This window comes from Centruroides sculpturatus, unplaced genomic scaffold, assembly GCF_000671375.1.
Source record: "Centruroides sculpturatus isolate CEXI.00-Female unplaced genomic scaffold, Cexi_2.0 scaffold258, whole genome shotgun sequence".
Taxonomy (NCBI): Eukaryota; Metazoa; Arthropoda; class Arachnida; order Scorpiones; family Buthidae; genus Centruroides; species Centruroides sculpturatus.
The window spans coordinates 727,457-749,998 of record NW_019384607.1 but is presented as its reverse complement, the minus strand read 5'-3'; the positions used below and the strand labels follow the sequence as shown (position 1 = coordinate 749,998).

At 33.3% G+C, this 22,542-nt stretch overlaps 2 protein-coding genes across 2 annotated transcripts in view; one reads left to right on the top strand and one right to left on the bottom strand.

Moving 5' to 3' along the window:
• Window positions 1–2,216: 2,216 nt before the first annotated feature.
• Window positions 2,217–4,374, top strand: LOC111625171 (gastric triacylglycerol lipase-like). Its single transcript, XM_023368234.1, has 9 exons — window positions 2,217–2,395; window positions 2,473–2,677; window positions 2,995–3,109; window positions 3,170–3,317; window positions 3,391–3,483; window positions 3,547–3,693; window positions 3,757–3,828; window positions 3,908–3,976; window positions 4,051–4,374. Exons 1-9 carry the CDS (start codon window positions 2,285–2,287, stop codon window positions 4,285–4,287), a joined length of 1,197 nt encoding a protein of 398 aa, XP_023224002.1. The 5' UTR covers window positions 2,217–2,284; the 3' UTR covers window positions 4,288–4,374.
• An 11,008-nt stretch (window positions 4,375–15,382) lies between these two features.
• LOC111625178 overlaps window positions 15,383–22,542 on the bottom strand; it is a 15,438-nt gene continuing 8,278 nt past the window's right edge. The window contains exons 10-18 of the mRNA XM_023368240.1: window positions 17,787–17,963; window positions 17,517–17,721; window positions 17,175–17,289; window positions 16,779–16,926; window positions 16,628–16,720; window positions 16,408–16,563; window positions 16,279–16,350; window positions 16,113–16,181; window positions 15,383–16,029 (exon numbers count right to left, since the gene is read on the bottom strand). Of these exons, the coding sequence (XP_023224008.1) occupies window positions 15,793–16,029; window positions 16,113–16,181; window positions 16,279–16,350; window positions 16,408–16,563; window positions 16,628–16,720; window positions 16,779–16,926; window positions 17,175–17,289; window positions 17,517–17,721; window positions 17,787–17,963 (1,272 nt within the window). The 3' untranslated portion in view covers window positions 15,383–15,792. The remainder of the gene's footprint in view (window positions 16,030–16,112; window positions 16,182–16,278; window positions 16,351–16,407; window positions 16,564–16,627; window positions 16,721–16,778; window positions 16,927–17,174; window positions 17,290–17,516; window positions 17,722–17,786; window positions 17,964–22,542) is intronic.

The following is a 22,542-nucleotide window of genomic DNA, read 5'->3' as shown; positions in this document are numbered from 1 at the left end:
CTTAGCCCGAGCAATTTTTGTGTTTTACGATTTTATTTTGTAAACATTGTAGTTAATAAATGTACACTTTAGTTACTAAGACTATTGTTTTTATCACTCTCACCGAACTCAGTTTCACCAATCCCACCTCCTCAAAAGCCCAAGCATAGTTATTTAATACATTAAATGCATTATTTATTACATTTAATACATTACTTTTCATTTTAGTTATTATTATTAACAATATTAAATAAGCTCGCTCATTTGCCAAATCGATTGATAAAACGGAAAGTAGAGAAGTCGATAAAAAAACATAAGCTAGGTTCATTTTTAAAATTTGTTTTAAAATTTAAATTTAAATAAACGTTGTAGAATGTATTTTTACAAGCATACCTTTTATCTAACGACATATACGTATAAAAATGTACAAAATAGTATATTCTTTGAATAATTTTACATTTTTCGCGTGTCTAAGGGAGTTTAGCAAGTGAAAATAAAAAGAAAATAATTAATAACATCAAATTCTCATTGAACTAAATTGTTACATAAAATATTTTATTGTGTATTCTTTATATGTATTATCAACGAGGACAGTGTATTATCGTAGATTATCCCCAGAATAGTCCAGGAACGGCTAAAGGTTTTTTAATAGAAAAATCGTATCATTTTATTAAATATAATTTACAAATATTAAATACATATAGTTATATATTTTATAAAGAATCACAGTAAACAAAAAATTATATTCACTTTTATAACTATTTAAAAGGGGTTTTTTTTCGGACGAATAAATCGAAATGTTATGTCCTTCGAATTCGACGTTTACCAAGTTCAAGAATTACTCAGAAGTCGATTTAATTCTCAGATATTTCATTTAAATGAATTTCGGATCGGAATTCTCACCTCTTCAGTCTAAAAAAAATAAATTTATTTTGTAATTTACAGTTAAAATTCTTTTTAAACAAAAATATAAAATATTAAAATAAATCACTTAAAAAAAAGTATAATCTGCGACAGAACTTACATCAATATTTCGGATTCTTCGAAATCAATATGTATATATACGAAAAACATATAGAGATTAAAAATAACTTAATTAATTTGAATAGTGGGATGTAAATATATGACGTGTAGAATGACGTCACATATAAGAACGTCTGCAATTATTTATTGTGACATCGTCACAATGCCGGGATTTTTAATCATATTTTTAATTTATTTAAATTAAAATATATGCCCTCCACCACAAATTAGTAGTGTCTTGCCCCTGTACATCACACTTTTCATTTAACAAAAGATTCGTGCCGTTCATCCCTCTAAACACCTTTCAGGGCAAAAATTTTGAATTCTAACACCTTTCAGGGCAAAATTTGAAATAACATGACTTCCGGTTTACATCGGAAGTTCATATATAGTTAATCGGGGACTTCAGAAAGGTAACTATTATAGAATTAGTGATAAATTGACTTAAAATACATTGAATAAAATTAGAAAAGTAAAAACAACTCATACAATTAATTGCTTGGTTTCTGAAATAAATTATTTATTATTCCCCTAACAAAAAGTAATTTTCTAGATATCTGCATTAAGCATATTAATAAAATATATTTATTTTAAATAAGGAAAGTTAAGCATCAATCGAGTGCTTTGTCAATTGGATCAATTGGATTGCGAACGGCTCAAATATTAATAATAATTTGAGAAATAATTGTAACCTATTTTATAAAACTGTATATACATGTAAATATATAAAAGTATAAATATTTTCGTTGCTAACACAAACAAAATTACAAACACTAATCACAATCCATTATTTTTTCGTGACGTTTACGAGAATATTGACCTTATCCTCATCGATAAATAATTAGATAAAGATTTTAAAATAAAAATAACAATATTAAATGTCGAATAAATGTTTAAAATATCCCCGTCATTCTAAATACTAATTCGTGTTTTCTTAATTCTTCTAAATCATCTAGTTAATAATATACTGTATTCCAAATTCTTTCTGTTATTTCCTGCCGTAAGATGGCGCCAGCAAGTTGGCTGAAAACAGAACTCTCGCGTTCAGAAGAGCGGTAAAATGATGCCATCACCACATTGGTCATCTAACGACCAATAGACGAATCGCCCGAGCAGAAAAACACGGATATTGGTTAAATTGAAAAACGTCATAGCACGTGACGTAACAGGCTAGAATTATAATAATCTCGTACCGTAAACAAAGGTATCTTTGGTATCAAAGGTAAACAAAGGTAGCATCTTGGTTTAAGCAGATGATTGATAAATCTTGCATAAATATGCAATGACTGCCCTTGGTTTACTGGTTTTATGCTGGGGCTTAATAATTTGCTCCGGGTCATCGTCGATGGAATCGAGGGAGAGCGATGTTGATCCCGACGCTAACAGAAATGTGGTAAATTAAAAATTTATATTTTAGTAATTACTTAACATACTTTTTAAGTTGTAGATTATTTTTTATATTTGTTTTAGACCCAATTAATAAAGAGCAAAGGCTATCCAGTGGAAGAATATACAGTTCGAACGAGAGATGGCTATCTTTTGAAACTTGTTAGGATTCCCTATGGCAGAAAAAATCGTAGACGAAACACCAGAAATCGTCGGGTAGCTTTCCTGCAACACGGCTTTCTGGGATCCGCTTCTGATTGGGTGATGAATTTTCCCAGCCAGAGCCTTGGTAAGCCTTCGTTTAGGGGAGATTAACCGATAAATTTCAACAACCAAAACTTTTTATTGGAAATCCTTATATTAAAATATAAAAATTGTTTCTGTACAAACTTCTTATTAATTAATTTAGCAATAATCAGTATACTGATTATCTACATTTTCTATTCTGCACAGATAAAAGTACAGTACATACTTAGTTTTGCACATATTGGAGTACTGTACGTTCAAATACAGTAAAGTAAATCATTGCATTAATCAGTTAATATTTCTTGCAAAAGGGAATAATAATTTTTCAAGTGTTCTTAATTCATGATAAACTATTTGTAGGTTATATCTTGGCCGACGAAGGTTACGACGTATGGCTGGGAAATCAGAGAGGTAACATCTACGCCCGGAGGCACGTCAGATATTCACCCCGAAGCAATCGATTTTGGAATTTCAGGTCAGTTTAAAGTGAAGACTGAGGGATTTTTGCATATAAATATAAAACGCTTCTTTTCAGTATTGACGAACACGCCAAGTATGATACACCGAATAGCATAGATTTTGTCCTGAAGAAAACTGGTCAAAGACAATTGTATTACGTGGGATGGTCGCAAGGTTGCATGATAGCTTTTGCATTTCTCTCCGAAAATCCCAGATACAACAAGGTAAATGATGTCTATACTTATAATTCACACAGCATTTACCAGTTATTTAAAGTTAAAATATTAAATTTTTCAGATTAAAGCGATATTTGCTTTAGCACCAACGGCGACAGTCGGTTATATCGAGAGTCCTATACGTTATTTAGCTCCTTTATCTAATAACCTTCGAGTGAGCATAATGTCTAATACTAAATATTTTTTCCTTAAAGATTTAAACTTAAGATTGGTTTAGCTTTTATTTTCCGCTCTAGGACAAAGAGAGCTTTTACCAAACAACTACATCACAAAATTATTTGCACAGACCGTCTGTCCCTTAAACTCGATATGCTCCAATCTCTATTTTCAAATAAATGGATATGACATTCATCAATTAAATCAGGTAAGATCGGAAAGATTGCTACGAAAATTCGAAATTATCTCTACTAATTTAAATATATTTCAGTCTCGTCTGCCCGTCTACTTTTCTCAATTACCTGCAGGAGAGTCTACTAAAACCCTCATTCATTACGGACAGGTAGGTTATAGAGTTTATTACTCGATATTTCGAGAAAATTAAAATATGAAGAACTGATATAATTTAAGCTGTATCGTAGATGATAAATTCGAAAAAATTTCAAAAATTCGATTATGGGAGAATAAAAAATATGCAAAAATACAAAAGGGTAAGTAGAAAGCTTCATATTTGATATTTAAATCTTTACTTTCATCCATTTATGTGATAACGTTTACCTATTAGCCTTCTCCACCGGAGTATAAGCTCGAAAAAATTCAAACTCCCATCGCAATCTTTGCGGGTTTAAACGACAAACTGGCAGATACTAAAGACGTGAATATACTTCGAAGTCGCATTCCGAATCTGTTAGCGAATCATCAAGTGAGCCTAAGAGAATGGGGTCATCTAGATTTCGTATTTGCTATAGAAACAAAGAAATACGTTTATGACCATTTATTGCGAGTAATGAAAACTATTTAAAAACTTTGTGTATGCGTAAATTAATACATTTATCAGTATAGTTTGCTTTAATTCAATGAATGCTTAACCAATACTAAATATTCTTTCTTCGTCTAAAGTATTAAAATTTATAATTTAGATTTCTTATAAACTTCACATAATCTGGTGACTTTGAGTTGCCAGTTATTCCTTTACAATGATTGAAGCTTGTGGATTTGAATCTCCTGTAGTCAATAAAATAAAAATATGTACTAAATTAATATATTTAATTATTATTCGTAGGAAATCGTTTGTTGGCTAAGAATGCTGCATTACCGTTAACTACAGATTATCTGTTAATTTAAATAATCTCTCTATGTAAATGAGAATGTTTGTTTCTTTGTTTGATCGCTATACACTCTTAGGCCGTTCAAATGATTGCTACGAAACTCGGCAGTTACGTTTAAATACATCTAACTTGAATAATATCTTACATCCCACCTTAAATTATCAATTGTATTTCTATATATCAATTAATTTCTGTCTGCATTTGATTGCTTCACATTACTTCCATCTATTGGGAAAAATTTAACAAAGTAATTAACTAAATATAATTTTTCCAAAAAAATATATATATAATTTAAAAAAATATATATATTATATTCATCGAATTACTCCGACAGTGTTATAGCGCGAAATAGAAGCTCCATTACGCCTTTACTGCGACAGGTAGCACATAGCATTTGCCTGCATGGTGTGGAATAGTGCTCGTCTGATAACTCAACGAAAGGGATACACAAGATGTTCGATAGTTTCCTTGTTAACGAATCTTAGACAAATCACGTCATGTAGGTTTCGTTTCGGATAATCGATTGAAACGTGTCTGGGTTCCACGCTATCGGCGGGTGTCACACTTTAACCAATTACAACTTAGCTATGATTGTGCTTTTGTCACGCGACTACGACCGCCGTTTTCGAAGAGAAGCACGTAGCTTTAGTGTTGTCGCGTACTAGTGTTTGCCGAACTTATTTGCATGAAAATATCTTTTCAAAGAATACACACGCAAATTTTTATATACTTCATTTGTATTCAAAGCTATCATTTTAACTTATACAAATGGAAATTAAACACAATATATTTTTAAAATAGTTATTATAATATAGTTACTTATTTTTCACTTAAATTTTAATTCGTTTTTCATAAATATTTAATTTATTTCTATGGGCAGAATATTTTTTAAAACACTTCGGCTCTAGCTTATCTCTTTATTCTACAATATTAACGGACACTCCGGAATAGCGGACGCCTCCACTTAACGTGCATTTTTACAATCTCCAAACCCTTCAAGTAGGACAGACAGACAGACAGAGAAAATAAGCTTTATTTCTCCCGATACCGCTAGGCATATTTAGGGTAGAAAGACATGGAGTAGAGTGGTGTTACATGCCGAGCAATAGAACCGACAATGTGTATGATAATGACAATTATAATGACAATATAACAGCATAAATTGCATGAGACAAGATACCTTAAAATAAGAATTTATTATATTTACTTCTAAATAGCGGACACTCTAAATAACGGGCAATGTCGTCCATAACAACTAGGGTTTCTCAAACGGGATCCCGGTTGTTTTTTCAACCCGGGAAATTTTTATCCCGGGAAATCCCGCAAATTTCTTAAAAATTCACTTTTTTTCTTATTTTGTGTTAAGGTTAAGGAATTTTGCAAATAGAAAGCATAATTAACTCATTCACTGTCAGAATACATTTGTATTTATTAATTTTAAACCTACCTATTAGTTTTTTTAAATTTTTGCTCGTTATAGCATGTCACAAATGGTCAATAATCAATATATAGCTTATTTGTGGCAGGACTATAAAAATTCTTTACTTGTCGGAACCTGTAATATCTGGAATAATTGTGCTTACGCTGTCTTGAGTTTTAACCATGCCCAGTAGCTTCAATAAATGCCTGACGCCAGATTGTGCAAATTGGGCAAGGATACAAACGAGTACAAAGTCTGCAAGTATGAAGTTTTTCTTCATAAACCTGATTATTAAAGCCAAATGAATTGCCGAATTATCGAGCTCTAAGCTTGATTCCGCTATTAAAGCAGCCAAGGTAGACAAATCAAGAATACTGGAGAGCGAAAGAAGTACTACAATCTCGAAAACGAACTTGAAACTTCCAGGCTACAGGTGAAAAAACACTTAATATCTGTCTTCTCTTAAATGCATTAAACACTATTCCAATCACATCAATTGAATCGGAAAGGGCATTCTCACAAGTCAGTGGCAAGACTTTTCATTACTAAAATAAGAATTAGAGTGAGTTATTGGAGTATTGACCATCTTTGCTTTTTAAAATCTTATAAAAGTTTGCAATATNTATAAAAAAGAGCATCGCAAGAAGCTTCAAACTACGATTTTACGTTTAATCGGCGCGCCCACAAGGTGACACTAGTTGCTATTGGGGCTAACTTGGCCTGGAAACGAGGAACGTTCCTTATTTCCGAGCCGAGTGTTGGTCAACCTATGACAAAGTTGCATGAAACAATGAACAAATATAGTTTGTTAGTTTCTTTTATATTTGTAGAATAGGCTAGAAGACATGGGTTTTCTGTCATTTTTACTTTCTCGGGTTTTATATATACCAGAGGGAAAGTATGGCGAGCGGTCAAAATATGATCTCCCAAGATGTTTACATTTTTGGACTCGGTACACCTTGAAACGTCGAGAAATGCATAAAATTCGGGGTAATTTCTGTATGTATGGATGTTAGTGTGTGGAGGGCACGATTTTTTTCACTCTGTTTGAAGCTTAATAATTCCCGTGTTTTTCGTCGAAAATTTCTGAAACTTTGCAAATAAGTTTGTTTATTAGGGGGATAGATGCTATTAAATTTTAGTGGTTAAGGGTCAAGAAATGAAGAGATAATAATAGTCGCATATATCTCCAGTAGGGTCGGACTTAATGACGATTTTACTGGTGTGTTTTATAAAAAATAGGATAATTATAGGATGTGTTTTATAAAAACTTGTAAATGTTAATACATTTACAATTTTTTATAAAACACATCCTTACACTCAAAATTGAGGGTTTTGTCGTTTTATATATTTAAAAATATAAAAAATTTTCTTAATAAAATATGATAAGAGATGGACCACCAAAATGTTAAACGTTGCCAGGAAAATTGAGCAACACGTCGCTAGTTTATTTAATAATGAAATTTGGGACCCTTTTATCGATTAGGAAAAGAGCAATCCAGACGGAAATGGCAGGCACGTGCCCAAAGTGCTCCAGTGTACGGGCAACCCTTCTTACTTATCCGTGGCTATCGGAACCAAAAATGAAAAGTTAATTACAGAATAGCATTTTCTTAGTTGAATAAACCCAATCACGTGGTTCGGATAAAAATTGGTTTTTGTCGCATTGGTTATTTTAACGATATTTAATACAAAATACGTCTCCAGATTCGTTTAGAAATATACATCCACACTCAAATTAATCAGGACATGTATAGATTTTATTCAAATCGAACATAGAATAACTTTCGGATTCCCAAACAAAAAAGATATTCTTTTTTTCGACTCGATCGGATGTTACAACTGTTTTGAATGTCCCACAGAAAAGCGTTTGGATTCTATGGTTGGTTGGTTCTCTCGCTAGTCTCAGGAGCTTGGTCCACTTATTCCCCATGTTGGTTAATCATAACAAAACTCTTGTAAAGATTCTACTTCTCTAGAGAGGCCAACCTCCTCCACCAATCTCCACACGCTTCGCTCCCTTCGCTTAATGTTCACTCATTGAACAAAATAATCTGCTGAAAACGCGAATAAATTAATCGATTTGACCACTAGATATGCAATAAAAGAGACTTCTCCACTACTCGCCAGAGTAAAAATAGTTTTGTTTTAAAATTTTCATTTAAATAATAATTAATCGAAGTATCATTAAAATAAGATTTTAGAATTATTTGAAAATAGATGATGTAATTAAAATCTCGACAAATACGAAAATTAAATGCGAATGAAAGAATTAAATGTTGGACTTACTTCTTTCGCCATTAAAAATGTTTTGTTAAGAACGACATTTCCCGTCGTAATTTTTTGTGGCCATTTAAATTGTCCCGTCCAATCCGCTTCCAATTTACAATTCAATTAAAACGAGATTCTTACAGACGAAAAGATAAATAATATACTGTATACATATATCCCATACTTTAATTATAACCTATATGCTACGTATACTGTCTTGATAGAACAACATATGCTGACATTGGGAATATCAATATTAAAAAACTGTCTTTTTTTTATAAGTAGATAAACACAACATGCATTTAAATACTTTAATATTTTCCCCACAGCCATCGTCGTCCTTTATTGTTTGTTGCCTTAATACGCCCGTTTAAGCTTTGTCTATGACTAAATTTTAAAGTACACTGGCTACGTTCCATTTTATTTAACGTAGTTGCTCGAATTTGACGGTAGGATAAACATCATAAACACGCTAGTTTTACTCTTGGGATCGGGCGAAAAAGCCGACTTGCAAATGCGCCGCGATGAGAAAGAAATTGAAATTGACATTAATGCTGGATAAGGGTATAGACGTTTGTAGCGGCGCTCGTAGACTAAAGAAAATGGAGGCATAAGCTATAAAAAAGAGCATCGCAAGAAGCTTCAAACTACGATTTTACGTCCAATCGGCGCGCCCACAAGGTGACACTAGTTGCCATTGGAGATAACTTGGCCTGGAAACGAGGAACGTTCCTTATTTCCGAACCGAGTGTTGGTCAACCTATGATGAAGTTGCATGAAACATTGGACAAATATAGTTTGTTATTTTTTTTTATATTTGTAGAATAGGCTAGAAGACACGGGTTTTTCTGTCATTTTTACTTTATCCGCTTTTATATATACCAGAGAGAAAGTATGGCGAGCGGTCAAAATATGATCTCCCAAGATGTTTACATTTTTGGACTCGGGACACCTCGAAACGTCGAGAAATGCATAAAGTTCGGGGTAATTTCTGTATGTATGGATGTTAGTGTGTGGAGGGCACAATTTTTTTCACCCTCTTTGAAGCTTAATAATCCCCGTGCTTTTCGTCGAATATTTCNTAAGGCTCAAGAAATGAAGAGATAATAATAGTCGCATATATCTCCAGTAGGGTCGGACTTAATGACGATTTTACTGGTGTGTTTTATAAAAAATAGGATAATTATAGGATGTGTTTTATAAAAACTTGTAAATGTTAATACATTTACAATTTTTTATAAAACACATCCTTACACTCAAAATTGAGGGTTTTGTCGTTTTATATATTTAAAAATATAAAAAATTTTCTTAATAAAATATGATAAGAGATGGACCACCAAAATGTTAAACGTTGCCAGGAAAATTGAGCAACACGTCGCTAGTTTATTTAATAATGAAATTTGGGACCCTTTTATCGATTAGGAAAAGAGCAATCCAGACGGAAATGGCAGGCACGTGCCCAAAGTGCTCCAGTGTACGGGCAACCCTTCTTACTTATCCGTGGCTATCGGAACCAAAAATGAAAAGTTAATTACAGAATAGCATTTTCTTAGTTGAATAAACCCAATCACGTGGTTTGGATAAAAATTGGTTTTTGTCGCATTGGTTATTTTAACGATATTTAATACAAAATACGTCTCCAGATTCGTTTAGAAATATACATCCACACTCAAATTAATCAGGACATGTATAGATTTTATTCAAATCGAACATAGAATAACTTTCGGATTCCCAAACAAAAAAGATATTCTTTTTTTCGACTCGATCGGATGTTACAACTGTTTTGAATGTCCCACAGAAAAGCGTTTGGATTCTATGGTTGGTTGGTTCTCTCGCTAGTCTCAGGAGCTTGGTCCACTTATTCCCCATGTTGGTTAATCATAACAAAACTCTTGTAAAGATTCTACTTCTCTAGAGAGGCCAACCTCCTCCACCAATCTCCACACGCTTCGCTCCCTTCGCTTAATGTTCACTCATTGAACAAAATAATCTGCTGAAAACGCGAATAAATTAATCGATTTGACCACTAGATATGCAATAAAAGAGACTTCTCCACTACTCGCCAGAGTAAAAATAGTTTTGTTTTAAAATTTTCATTTAAATAATAATTAATCGAAGTATCATTAAAATAAGATTTTAGAATTATTTGAAAATAGATGATGTAATTAAAATCTCGACAAATACGAAAATTAAATGCGAATGAAAGAATTAAATGTTGGACTTACTTCTTTCGCCATTAAAAATGTTTTGTTAAGAACGACATTTCCCTTATTACACCGCTAAATCTAGCGGATTTCATATTTAATGAGGAAAAATAAAAAGAAGAAAAATAGAGCATACGTGATGCGATTTATAAAAAAGCAGTGGTGCTTCGAGGCGAAAAAACGATTTTCATTTTTTGCGTGCGTATTATTCCACGTGCTAAAACGGATATTAAAAGGAAAATAAACAGTTCGATCGGTTAACGTCGAAAACGACATTTACTTAAAAATAGAAAAATAACTTTATCAATACAGTTTTCTGTTATAAAAATACAGTAGAATCTCTATAGTCGCACACGTCGAGTAATCCGACACTCCGCAGGGCGGCACACATGAAACACGGTCACTTAATATGTAAGGGTCATCGATATTATTAAATTTTGGTAGTGAAAAGTGGAGGGATGCTGAGATAGAGGTGGGGTCATATGTCATATCTCGAGAGGGGTCGGACTTAATGAAGATGTTATTCGTTATTATCATTTACAATTTTTTCTTAAATATCTACTCCTCCCTACCCTCAAAATTATGTTTTTATTTCCCATTTTATAATAATTAATAATAATAACGTGTTTTATGACAAAATCTCAGAACAGATGGCGCCAACACATTAATAATATAAAAGTTACTTTTACATCTAATGGTTTCTCTATGAGTTATTTAAATATACATATATATTTTTGATAAACAATCGATTTTCGTATTGTACATTTCCGAAATTAACTGTTGGAAAAGGTGTCTTTACTTTCGATTTTGCTGACATTTCTAATAACTCAGCTGTTAAATTTCTCTCAATGATCAGAGGAAACAAGAAAAATTGGGATTTCAATTATTTACTCTTTCGCAATTTTGCACCTATTTTTTTCTTATTATTAGATCTTTAGAAAACCTAAAGTAATTCCGACTTCCATATTTAATATCTTTGTTTTATGGGAGATGTTATTACAAGTTACAACAACAGATATCGTTGCAGACATCTAAAAAAATAATAATGTTAACTTATCGATACTCAAAAACAATCTCGACCCGCTTTGAACCCGTACGGTTCGAGATTGTTCTTGAGTACCAAAGCAAACGGTCGAGAACCGAGCAATTTTTTCCCTAGAAAATGTGTTCGAATAGCGAATTGTTCGAGTTCGGAATGGTTTGATTATTGATATGCCGCTGTATAATGTTCTGAAGTAATATGTAGTATCAGCATTTATCATATAAAGAATATTATATAAATATCATAAATTTATACTAGAGTATATTTTAACATAATTTTTTATATTTGCATTTCTATAACTATAAATCTGCACATAACATTATATATACGAGTATTTTCTCGATAAATTCATTAAAAATATCTTAATTAAATTCGTACAAAATAATGTAAGTAAATTGTATTAATTATTAATGAATTGATAAAAATAACTTTTCGGTTAATGTTACCTTAGATTCCAAGATGGCGGTGCATCCTGTAATCTCGAATCGAAGCGTTAATTGGTATTCTCGATGGATGGCGGTATCTGATAAAAAGTGTGACGAAATACGAAAATCTGTTGAACATGACGTAAAAATTGAATAGCGTGAATATGCAAAATATTTGATATGACGTAATATCTGGATGTTTCGCGTGCAATTATGCAAATTAATTGATAAGGAGTTGTTTGCTACAGTCTGTCTTGCATGTTTAGTGTACTATCTGTGTTGTTTCTACAATATTTTACTACAAAATTGAATATTTGGTAAATATAATTTATGTAAACAATAGGCTTTATAGTTTATTTTAAAATATAGTCGTAACTTTTCCTAATTTTTCATTTTTTAAATTTTGTTGCTAATTATGTCGTGAAGAGTTTTGTAGACATAAATTCTGATGAAATTTCGTAAGGTCTACCTCCCGTTAACTCAACCTGTAAGGCTGTGTACACACTAGGCGTTTTTAAACGCGCGTTAGCTCAGCGTTCGACGAGCGTTTTTGGAGCGTACGCACTGGCTCAGTTTGGAAATGGACATGAAAGTAATTGCTTGTGTGCCCCTCCTCCATCGTCGCTATAAAAGACGATGGCAGAAGCAAAGTGAATTTTGGGTGCACCCAATATTAGGAGATAGACTGACACATGGAATGTTTGCGACATTGTATCCAAAACTAAGACAAAATGAACCCAAGTTTTTTAATTTTTTTAAAATATCTATAAAATCCTTTGAGCGAATTAAGTCATTGAAAATACATATTTTTATTTACGCAAAAAAATATAAAGAAAGTTTCCATTGCGAATTTAATTTTCTTTCAACCGATCCANTGGAATGTTTGCGACATTGTATCCAAAACTAAGACAAAATGAACCCAAGTTTTTTAATTTTTTTAAAATATCTATAAAATCCTTTGACAATGGTTGGTGTCTTTTAGATATCATCAATAAATAGATCAGTATCGAAATGATCGTTCTCTATTTCAGCACATATATCTCAAAGCGCCCGTAAAGCGGCCGCAAAACGCGCGTTTTAACAAAAATCTATAAACGCGCGTTTAACGCGTTTGAGTGTGTACGCCTATATAGAACTCTTGGTTCATTAAAACGCGCGTTTAAAAACTCTTAGTGTGTACACAGCCTAACAGGAATCCCTTTTTTTTTTATTTTGTTTAGAACATGAAGTTGATAATGGTTTTAAAATTGCTGTAAAATTAGGTAGATAACGTATTGAATCAGTGTGCTTCCTATGTTAATTTCATTATCGAAATAATCGAAAAACATGTTTTCTACGTAGTAACTATTGTAAAAGTATGTATTCTGCTAACAATTAACTTTTTAGATAAGTTTTGTCAATATATCTTGGGGATGTGTTTCGTCGTTCATTTGGCACTATCTATGACTGGAATGTACCGCAACAAATTTGGATTTTGCGGATGTTAAATCAAGGTAAGCTAGCAGTGATTTGTCAAATCAAGTACGATTAGTGATGCTTATTAGCATCGATGAACATGACATTCTTTAAAGAAGAAAACAGAGAAGAAAAAGGAAGAGACAGCAACCAATTTGAATACAAAGACAAATAAAATAATGTCTACAAGTGTAGAAGAATCGATAAGCAAGGGGATGAAAAGGCATTCAACAAGTGGATATGAATCTATCAAGTTAGGAAAATAATGTTGGATCTACAAAAAAAAGGATGCGTTAACGTGAGTAATAATTTGTTTAATTTACTAGTGTGTTTATTATAGTTTATTATAGTTAGTTTATTATATTCTCATCTCCGATCAAAATATCGTTTTCCGCTCAGTCTCGCGACTAATTCAAAATGGCGACCGGGTGCACGCCATCTTGGAACCTAAAGTAACATTAACCAAATTTTCATATAATACAGTTTACAACATAACTCAAAGCTTTTGTAAACTGATTATAGGCCTACAGTATTTTAAGAAATTTACAAGGTTTCAGTCTTATTTAATTTCAAATTACTTTCGAAGACATTTTATTATTCAATATGACTTAGCTGAATGCATACAATAATAAAAACACCTTACACAATTACAAAATTAAAGGTTTATCACCCCACTGACTTACTCTACAAGACCAAAACGCCATTGGTGGAAACTAGGTCGAAGGCATAGAAATCAAAAGATAGAAAATCGTCTTTAAAGAGAAAACGATAGAAATGTAAGCGAAATCAAAAGAAAGCAAAAGTTAAATGATTTTTTAAATTAAAACAACGAAAAATTAGAATGAAAAAATATACCGTATACTATACTTCAATATCCAGCATATTAGCAATATTTACATAGAATTATCCAAAATTTTATTATGGTACTCAATGTAATGTGAATTAGCAAAAAAATTGTTTCGTTTCTTTGTGTCTCGTTCTGTTCTGAAGTGAACATCATCACATTTTTTGATGTTAAATTCCCTTTTTTCGGAATCTTTCTTGTCAAATATTCGGGAAAGTGGAAAAATATTCTTGAATACGGATTGTAAACCAAGCTCCATTTCTCTGGTTCCACAGGTATCTCCAATAACTGTCCTTTTATACCACGCTTAAAACTTACTACGAACCTTCCCTTGAAACGCAGATGTTAAAACTTCGATTACAGTTCCTTTTCATTCCTAGGAAATTTTCTGTTTCGTGAATCAAACAATTTTTTGGTGGGTTCACAGAAATCTCTTACCATCGTTCTCGCTGTCTTCATAACAACTACTTTTGCAGCTAAGAACTGAGCGGGTTTTCTAACATAATCAATTTCTATATGAGAAGTTTACACATTTTCAATTCCCGCACCTCTTCTTCTTAAGAACGACTTTCGCCATGCGTTCTCCTTCTTAAAAAGCTGAAGTTTCCGCCGCGTCTTCTTAAAACCACGATATAAAACCGAATCTGACGATTTTATACTAAAACACAAAAAAATAATAAAAGTGAAACAACCAAAAAACACAAAACTGTTTAAAAATGCACAAGCGCTAATGCCGTCCTCGCAAACTTTGCTTGTTGAACGACCGGAACGCCGCCCTATCCAGAGCAGTTGTGTCTATAACGAAAGGTGATTACAATGGCAGCTCTCCATCTATATTATATATTGAATAATAACCTCGGTTCGGTCTCTCGGAAATATCAAGGAAACATTTCTCATTCGTGTTCTTGCAGAATTTCGGTGAACTTAGTGTTAATATTCACAGTCGATAACACTTTCTTTAATGATTACGTCAATTGAGTTAGTTGGACAGGTGTTTTTTCCCCGTTCTAAAAGTCACATTGTTACAATTAAAATTTTATTACTAGATTTTCTCATATAGCTTCTGCTCAAAACCACTTTACACGAGGATTGATTAACGAATAAGATTTCCATTCTTATCAAAATAGTTTGGAAAAAAACATACGAAATTTATTATTTGAGAACACTAGACAATTCCTTAAGGAAATAGTAAAAAATTATAGTACGTTTGACATTGTACAGTTTATGTCGCGACCCTCGAAGAAATTGTGTTTTCAACAAGAATGTAGTGATGACAATAGTGAATATTGCAATTGGAGAAATCATTGCCAGACAAGACTTAGAATAGAAAACTACTACACACCTACATTATAAAAATTAGTGAACTACGACATGCCGAAATAATCTGCGTATTTTAAATTCCACTTTTTAAAAAACTTGCGCACGGGACCAGACTTGGTCATGGAAATTCAAATTTAATTATATTTTCAAATATTACGATTAGTCAAAATTTGCAAAGTTTCTTAACGACAAGTTCGCGACGACGAAACATGGGCAATTATACCTTTCGCATTATTCTCATCACTTCTTGGTAGACGTAACCAGGCGCGTCCATTCCGATCACGAAATCAATGTGCGCCCACGTGGGCAGACTCACTCGATAACACTCCACCAGATTTTTCAGTTTCATACGAAGGAGAGCCACGTCCACGGGATCTGCCAGAAAGTCGTTTAATGCGTAAAAGAGCGCGACTGGAGTTCGAATGTTTTCTACATTGTACTCCGGTGGGGTGGTCTATAACAGAAAACGCTATTGTATCAATGGAAAGAAGACGGATATATATTCTCAATTAACATACAAAAGAAATTTTATCTTACCTTATTGTATTTTTTCATGTTTTCGGTTTTTCCATAATCATACATCTGAAAATTTTTAGAATTCACCATCTAATAATGAAAAAAATAGATATATTATAGTCGAATTTCTTGTTACTTAGATTCTCCAACCTCATCCCTTCTCTCGATTTTTTAACTTTAATACCACCTGAGCGAAATGGACGACGTTTTGGGTGGATGTTCCGGCGGGAAAATTCGTAGCGTAGACCTCCAGACGAGTCTGAAAGACGTGTCTCGTTATTTTTTATTTTTGTCTGAAGAAATGTCTCAAGTTTACCTTATTTAACTCAGAAGGATCGAATCCGCTGATTAGGAATGCGACGTTTTCGCACAGGAATTGTAATTCTCGGTTGCCACAGATAAAGCGAGCCAACAATTTCATGATCAAGTCGTTGGGCAAAAACTCGTAAAATCCAAAAAGCCGAAACAAAGGCTGAAAGAAACTTTTTTATAAATGAAATAGAAGAAACCTTTATAAATTCTTCGTCGCCACTCACGTCTAGTATGGGAGCGAAAGGAGCCAAATAACGGATGGGACTGGTGATATAACCCACCGTGGCAACGGGTCCGAGAGCCACGACGACTTTTATCTGCAGAAAAGGTAGAAGTTACAACGTAACAGACGTATACTCCCGACGTTTTCCTCACCTTATCGTAGTCCGGTCTTTCCGAAAGTAGAGCAAACGCCACCGTGGTGCCTTCGGAATGCCCCACATAATATAATTGACTTTGATTGGTGACGTTCAGAGCGAACTCCATCATGGCGGGAAGATCGTACTCGGCAAATTCGTCGAAACTGGAAAGAGGGAAGTCGTCCGATTTGTCTCCATGCGGAACCTACTTACCTGAGTCCTAATCTGATCTGAATTTTTTTTCTTTTTTACTTTACAACTGGGTGCATTTGTAGACATTGGGCATCTTTAACATCACTATTTATTCCTGAATAAAGAATGATGTTAAAGATGCCCAGTGTCTTCCTATGCACCCAGTTGTAAAGTAAAAAAGAATGAAAAAAGTCACGGTTTCGGGATAAGTTAAACTGACCTGAATTGCCAGAATTCTTTGTCCCGTGGCGAATACTTTACGTGTTTCCTTGAGTAAGTGTTTCCTCTTTGGTTTCCCAACCACACATCGTAACCGGCATCGGCTAGGATGAAACCTGAAGCGAATAATAACAGTAACAAACCAAAATTCGTGTTTGGTATTTTTTTCCAAAAACAGAACCAAACAAAATGAAAGGGAAAGTTTCATTCAGATAAGAAGGTACGAGATTAACAATGATAGAATAAAGCAAGTTATATAATACGTGTATAAACAATGATATCAGATTAAAGTTAACATTTTTCATTTTACTCCGCGTAAAATCGTAGTGACGAAATAACTCACCTAGACTTTCATTAGGAAAATTCATCACCCAATCTGCCGAAGAAGAGAGGAGTCCGTGTTGAAGGAACACTACCGGACGAGTTTTTAGGGACGGTTCCGGATCGGATCGTCCTCGCGGTATTCTCTGAACGCCCAAAATGTATCCGTCTTCGGTTTGGACCCAATATTCTTCGACGGGGTAACCTTTGCTGGTTATGAGTTGACTCTACAGAAACGTTAACATAAACAAAAGAAGAAATTCAATCGAATATTCGGAAAATGGTAACTCACGACATTTCTGTAGAAGTCCGGATCCACTTTAATTGCAGGTTTGTAGTTAGAATAGTTTAAAGGAATCGCTCGAACGAAACACAAGAAGAATACACAGACAATGTAATATGACATATCGATAATCATGTTTAACCAAGTAATCCCGTCAGTCTTTTTAACGACAATAACGGTAGCATGTCAATTTTCTATTATTATAATTGAACTATTATCATAGTACAACGCAGAATTGGATATTACGTCAAACAAAAAGTAACAAAATCATCTTATCACAATAAAAACGCAGATATAATATAAACAAGATAATATTCAAACTGATCCCAAGATAGCGATGTTTCAAACAGTTATAACATTGGAGGTTTGTCAAGTTTTTAAGATCGCCAATGCGAATGTTCGTTAAACTGTCGACAAGTAACGTTGAATCAAAGATGTTCGTTTCGACTCGTGACGATATCGTTTAGCCACGAGGTCGTCGATTGTCAGACGGACAGTGTGATTCTCTGCTTTTGTAAAATTGAGTTTCGTTTCCCGTGTGGAAATACTCACTTTTTCATACTCGAAATGAGTGGTTGACGATGGAAGTGGTTTCGAGATAAAAACGTTCTTTGAATATTTTATTCGTAATTTTTGTTTGTATTCTTAACACGGGACTGAGAAAAATACTGTGGGCCATCTGTAACTCACAAAAGTACTTACAGTCGTTCTGTTCTTTCTGTTTGGAAATCGGGCGTCGTTCCACTTTTCCAAAACGAACAGACAATCTAAGTATGCAAACTGTACAATGAAAATATTAAACACTACACTGGGAATCGATTCAGGTAGAATCTTTAACTAATGATTTATTATTAAATAGTTTTCGTGTAACAGAAGTAATACCAAATATAGAAGAATATTCGGATTTTTCTGTGGCCGCGAATAAGCCCGAATATATCAATAAACCAACAAACGCCTTAACTAATCGGGCTATAATATGGCTATAATTAAATAATAAATACAAATGAATTTGGTATAGAGGTAAACGTTAGGCGCCATCTCTTATCTAAATTAAAAATTATAATTATTAATTTAGATAAGAGATGGAGTCTAACGCCAGCGGGCGTCCCGGGCTACTAGTGAAATATAAAACAATCGAAATGACAGTCACCGGTCGCATTTAGCACTGCGATTTCTGCATTGCCGCCAAATTATGACACGACCAAACACGAGCCGACAGTATGTCACAGTCACCACAAACTAAATTTGCAGTACGCATGCATCGTACACAAGATTCGGCACACAAGCAGGAGCAGGACCGTCTTAATAATTTTGTTGCCGATCTTCTATTATTATGTTCAACAGAGCGATTCAACGCGGGCCAAACATCAAATTTTCAAAAATTCTCTTAAAACTTTTAAAATATATCGAAAAAAGGTGGTGGAATGCCGTTCCATTGCGTTCTATGACAAAAAAGCGCCAGGTAACCTTATGTCTGGCATGCAATTTTATACGCGTGAAGAGTATCCAAAGCAGTGGCATAGCTTAGTGGGGCGCGGCAAAATTTCGCAATAAATAATAATATCTTGTAAAAATTTGAACCATTTCATTTTATATTTTTGTCGCGCCTACGATTCGAACCGATTGAAATGAGCACGGAATTTTTCATTACTTACGACGAAATTGAATTTTAGTCTTTTAAATTGAAATACCTAAATAAGAGAGCGGCGAAATTTTCCTCCGCCCCGGGCGGCTGACATTCACGCTACGCTACTGATCCAAAATAATCTAATAAAGCAGAGAAAATAGACCAGAATTGGATGAATCAGTACTTTATAATTATTACTAATACAGTGTAAACAAAACATCATTTGGCGTATTAAAGTATTTATTGATTCATTTTAAAGGTTTCTCGCTGTTATTTCTACGATTCTATTAATTCATATATAATTTATTAAAACTTATTACGTTTTTTAAATATAATATTACTTGATTAGTGAATACGTATATGACGCGATTTAAAAAGTAACTTTAATTAAGTGTACGTTGAACCTCGCAAAATATTTGTACAGATGTTTTGACGCGATTGAAAATTCTTTATGTTGTATTACTCCTATTTGTTCATCAGTGTTTACCATCACATACCGTCTCTTATTCTATCTCTAAAAATAACATTTCAGAGGTCTCCGACAATATAATAGCACTGATTCTAACGTGATAAAAATTAGACAATTTCTATGAAAAGTATTGGGTTATTCAGGGGTCTAGAGTTATTCAAAAATGGTTTTCTTGGTTTTATCAGTGTAAAAGAATTTATGCCAAGATTACTCGGAACAGAAAGACATTTATTTATTTTTCAAACAAACTAAATAATTTTGTTCGCACATCATGAATTAATTGATGGTGTACGAACTCGAAGAAATCCCCGAAATTAATAAGTAATTATATAAAAATTAGCAGATAAGCCCGGTGTTGCTCGGGCAAAAAGTAACGATAGAGAAGATTAAGATGATTACATTACAGCCAATCTTACCCATTTTCACAGAATGCAAGAATTAGGTCCACCTATTTCCAGACTAATTAAAAAAAATTTAGATGGGTCTAAAAATATGTTCGATTTCCCGCAAAAACGCAAAATCCGCATCTGAGCCTGTAAATCTTGCACGTCGCTTTCTCTTAACCCTTCTATTCTTAACACTTTTATTGTTAACACTTCCCCCGCGGGGGAAATTTCGAAAAATCCCTTCTTAGTGTAGTACGTTCTCATGACGTACTCTAACTGTGTATCAAATTTCAACCTTCAACTCCTAACCGTTTGGGTTCTGCACTTATTATTATTATCAACCCATCTCGATTATATATATGGATAAGATTTGTGTTATTAACATTATTTTTTTCTATTTATGTCTTTTAGAACCGCTTATTAACGCTGTGATTATTTGGCTTAGCCAAAGCAAAACCGATATTTGTGCAGTAGGAAAACACCTTATAATAAAGCCTGTATTTCGAAACAGCTCCGAGGCTCTAGCTACTATGTGAGATCTAATTGCGAGATACCACTCGTGATGCCCGACAGAATAGGTATGTCTTAATTAATCTGGCTAGAACTTCTCACCGTAGCTACGTTTGCACTGTGAGAAGTGACTTTCCGAGTGTCATGTGATTTTCCGTTACATTCGACTCTTCTCACGCAACTAAAATCTGCAAAAATACTCGTGGTAGAATTTTTTGCGCTCATATAAAGTGCTTTTGGCTCATCTAAGCCTTTTCACAGATATAGCGCCTCAAAGTGGCACTTGGTCACCTCAAATTCACCACAGACAGTGGCGCTTTTGGAGAGAGTTTCGTGACACCAGTGACAGGTGCTACTTCCTTGTGGATTTTGCTACTTTTAAAAAATTCCGTGCTATTTTTAGAGTATCTTATCTGGAAACTCTGGCAATCCGTGCTGCGATGAGACACACGAACTTCAGGACTTTGACACACATATTTTCTACCATGCACAGGAATAATTTAAGTACTCTTCACTAGATGGTGTAATGTGTATAGTGGGTAGATGTATACAGTGCCGTGACAGACCGCTTCTGATTGGCTACGCCATATTCCTTCCAGTTTCGTATTGTTACCTACTTGTGTGTTCATTCACCAACTCATTTTGTGCATTAATTAATAACAAAATGAGTATGCATTATGACTTATGCACGTATCTAAATACATTTTATTAAACATTTTCAGGTGTTTTAAGAAAACGATTATAACTTTTTGAATTATTTGATTTTGCATTTGTAACAGAACTCTATATTATTGGTGTGTTTTGTCACATTGCTTCAATAAATAAAAATAAAATCGCGTATTTATTACATATCAGTTTATGGCCAATTATTAATTTCTGATGACACGTTGGATTCGAAAATTGTGTCGTAATGAAGAATATATACAATTTCCTTTTTTCCCGAGAACTATCAGTCAAAATTTTATATTCAATACTAAATTTATTTTTTAAGTTTTTTAATTAAAAATATTTTTTTCCTGTTTATTGCTTGTTTTTGTATAAAGTAACGCTTTTATCTGTTTGTTGTCACTGTGTGCAATCTTTCAAAATTAAAAAAAATTGCTGATTTATCTGGAAAGTGTGAAATAAATAATGATGTAAACAAATTTCGGTAAAAGCGTGTGTTCCTATGTCGTCACGAAACAAAACCTATCGTGACGACATAGCAGTTTTTACAATCTTCCTAAGACGTATGCACGCATCTAATAAATTAATTGATTTCCATCATTTTAAAACGTCAGTTTAGTGAATAAATTTACCTTTTTATCATTGTAATTGTTTAGCTCATTATAAATTAAATTTAAATACAGTAATACCCCGAACTTACGCGATAGGTGGGACCGAGCGGTAACTTCGTAAGTCGAATTCGCGTAAGTCGGGGTATAATTTCGCAAATAAATACATACAAATAATTTTTAATTGGGGCCGGAGACTAAAGAAAACAATAATTTAGAAAAAAATGTTTAATAAAATCTTAGATAATACATATGTATAACAAATTAGGCCTATATTATTTTACAATTTTTCACATTTACTTGATTATCACACCATAATTTTAACATTGTTTCCATCTCAGGGATAATACCGTGACGTTTACGAATGATGCTTGAATTTAAAGATTGAGCATTTTTCACAGCTTCGAGAATTTTTTCTTTGCCTTTTATAATTGTTCTGACCGACAATTCCGGTAGATCAAACTTCTTTGCCAATTCACAAATTTTCATTTTTGTATCG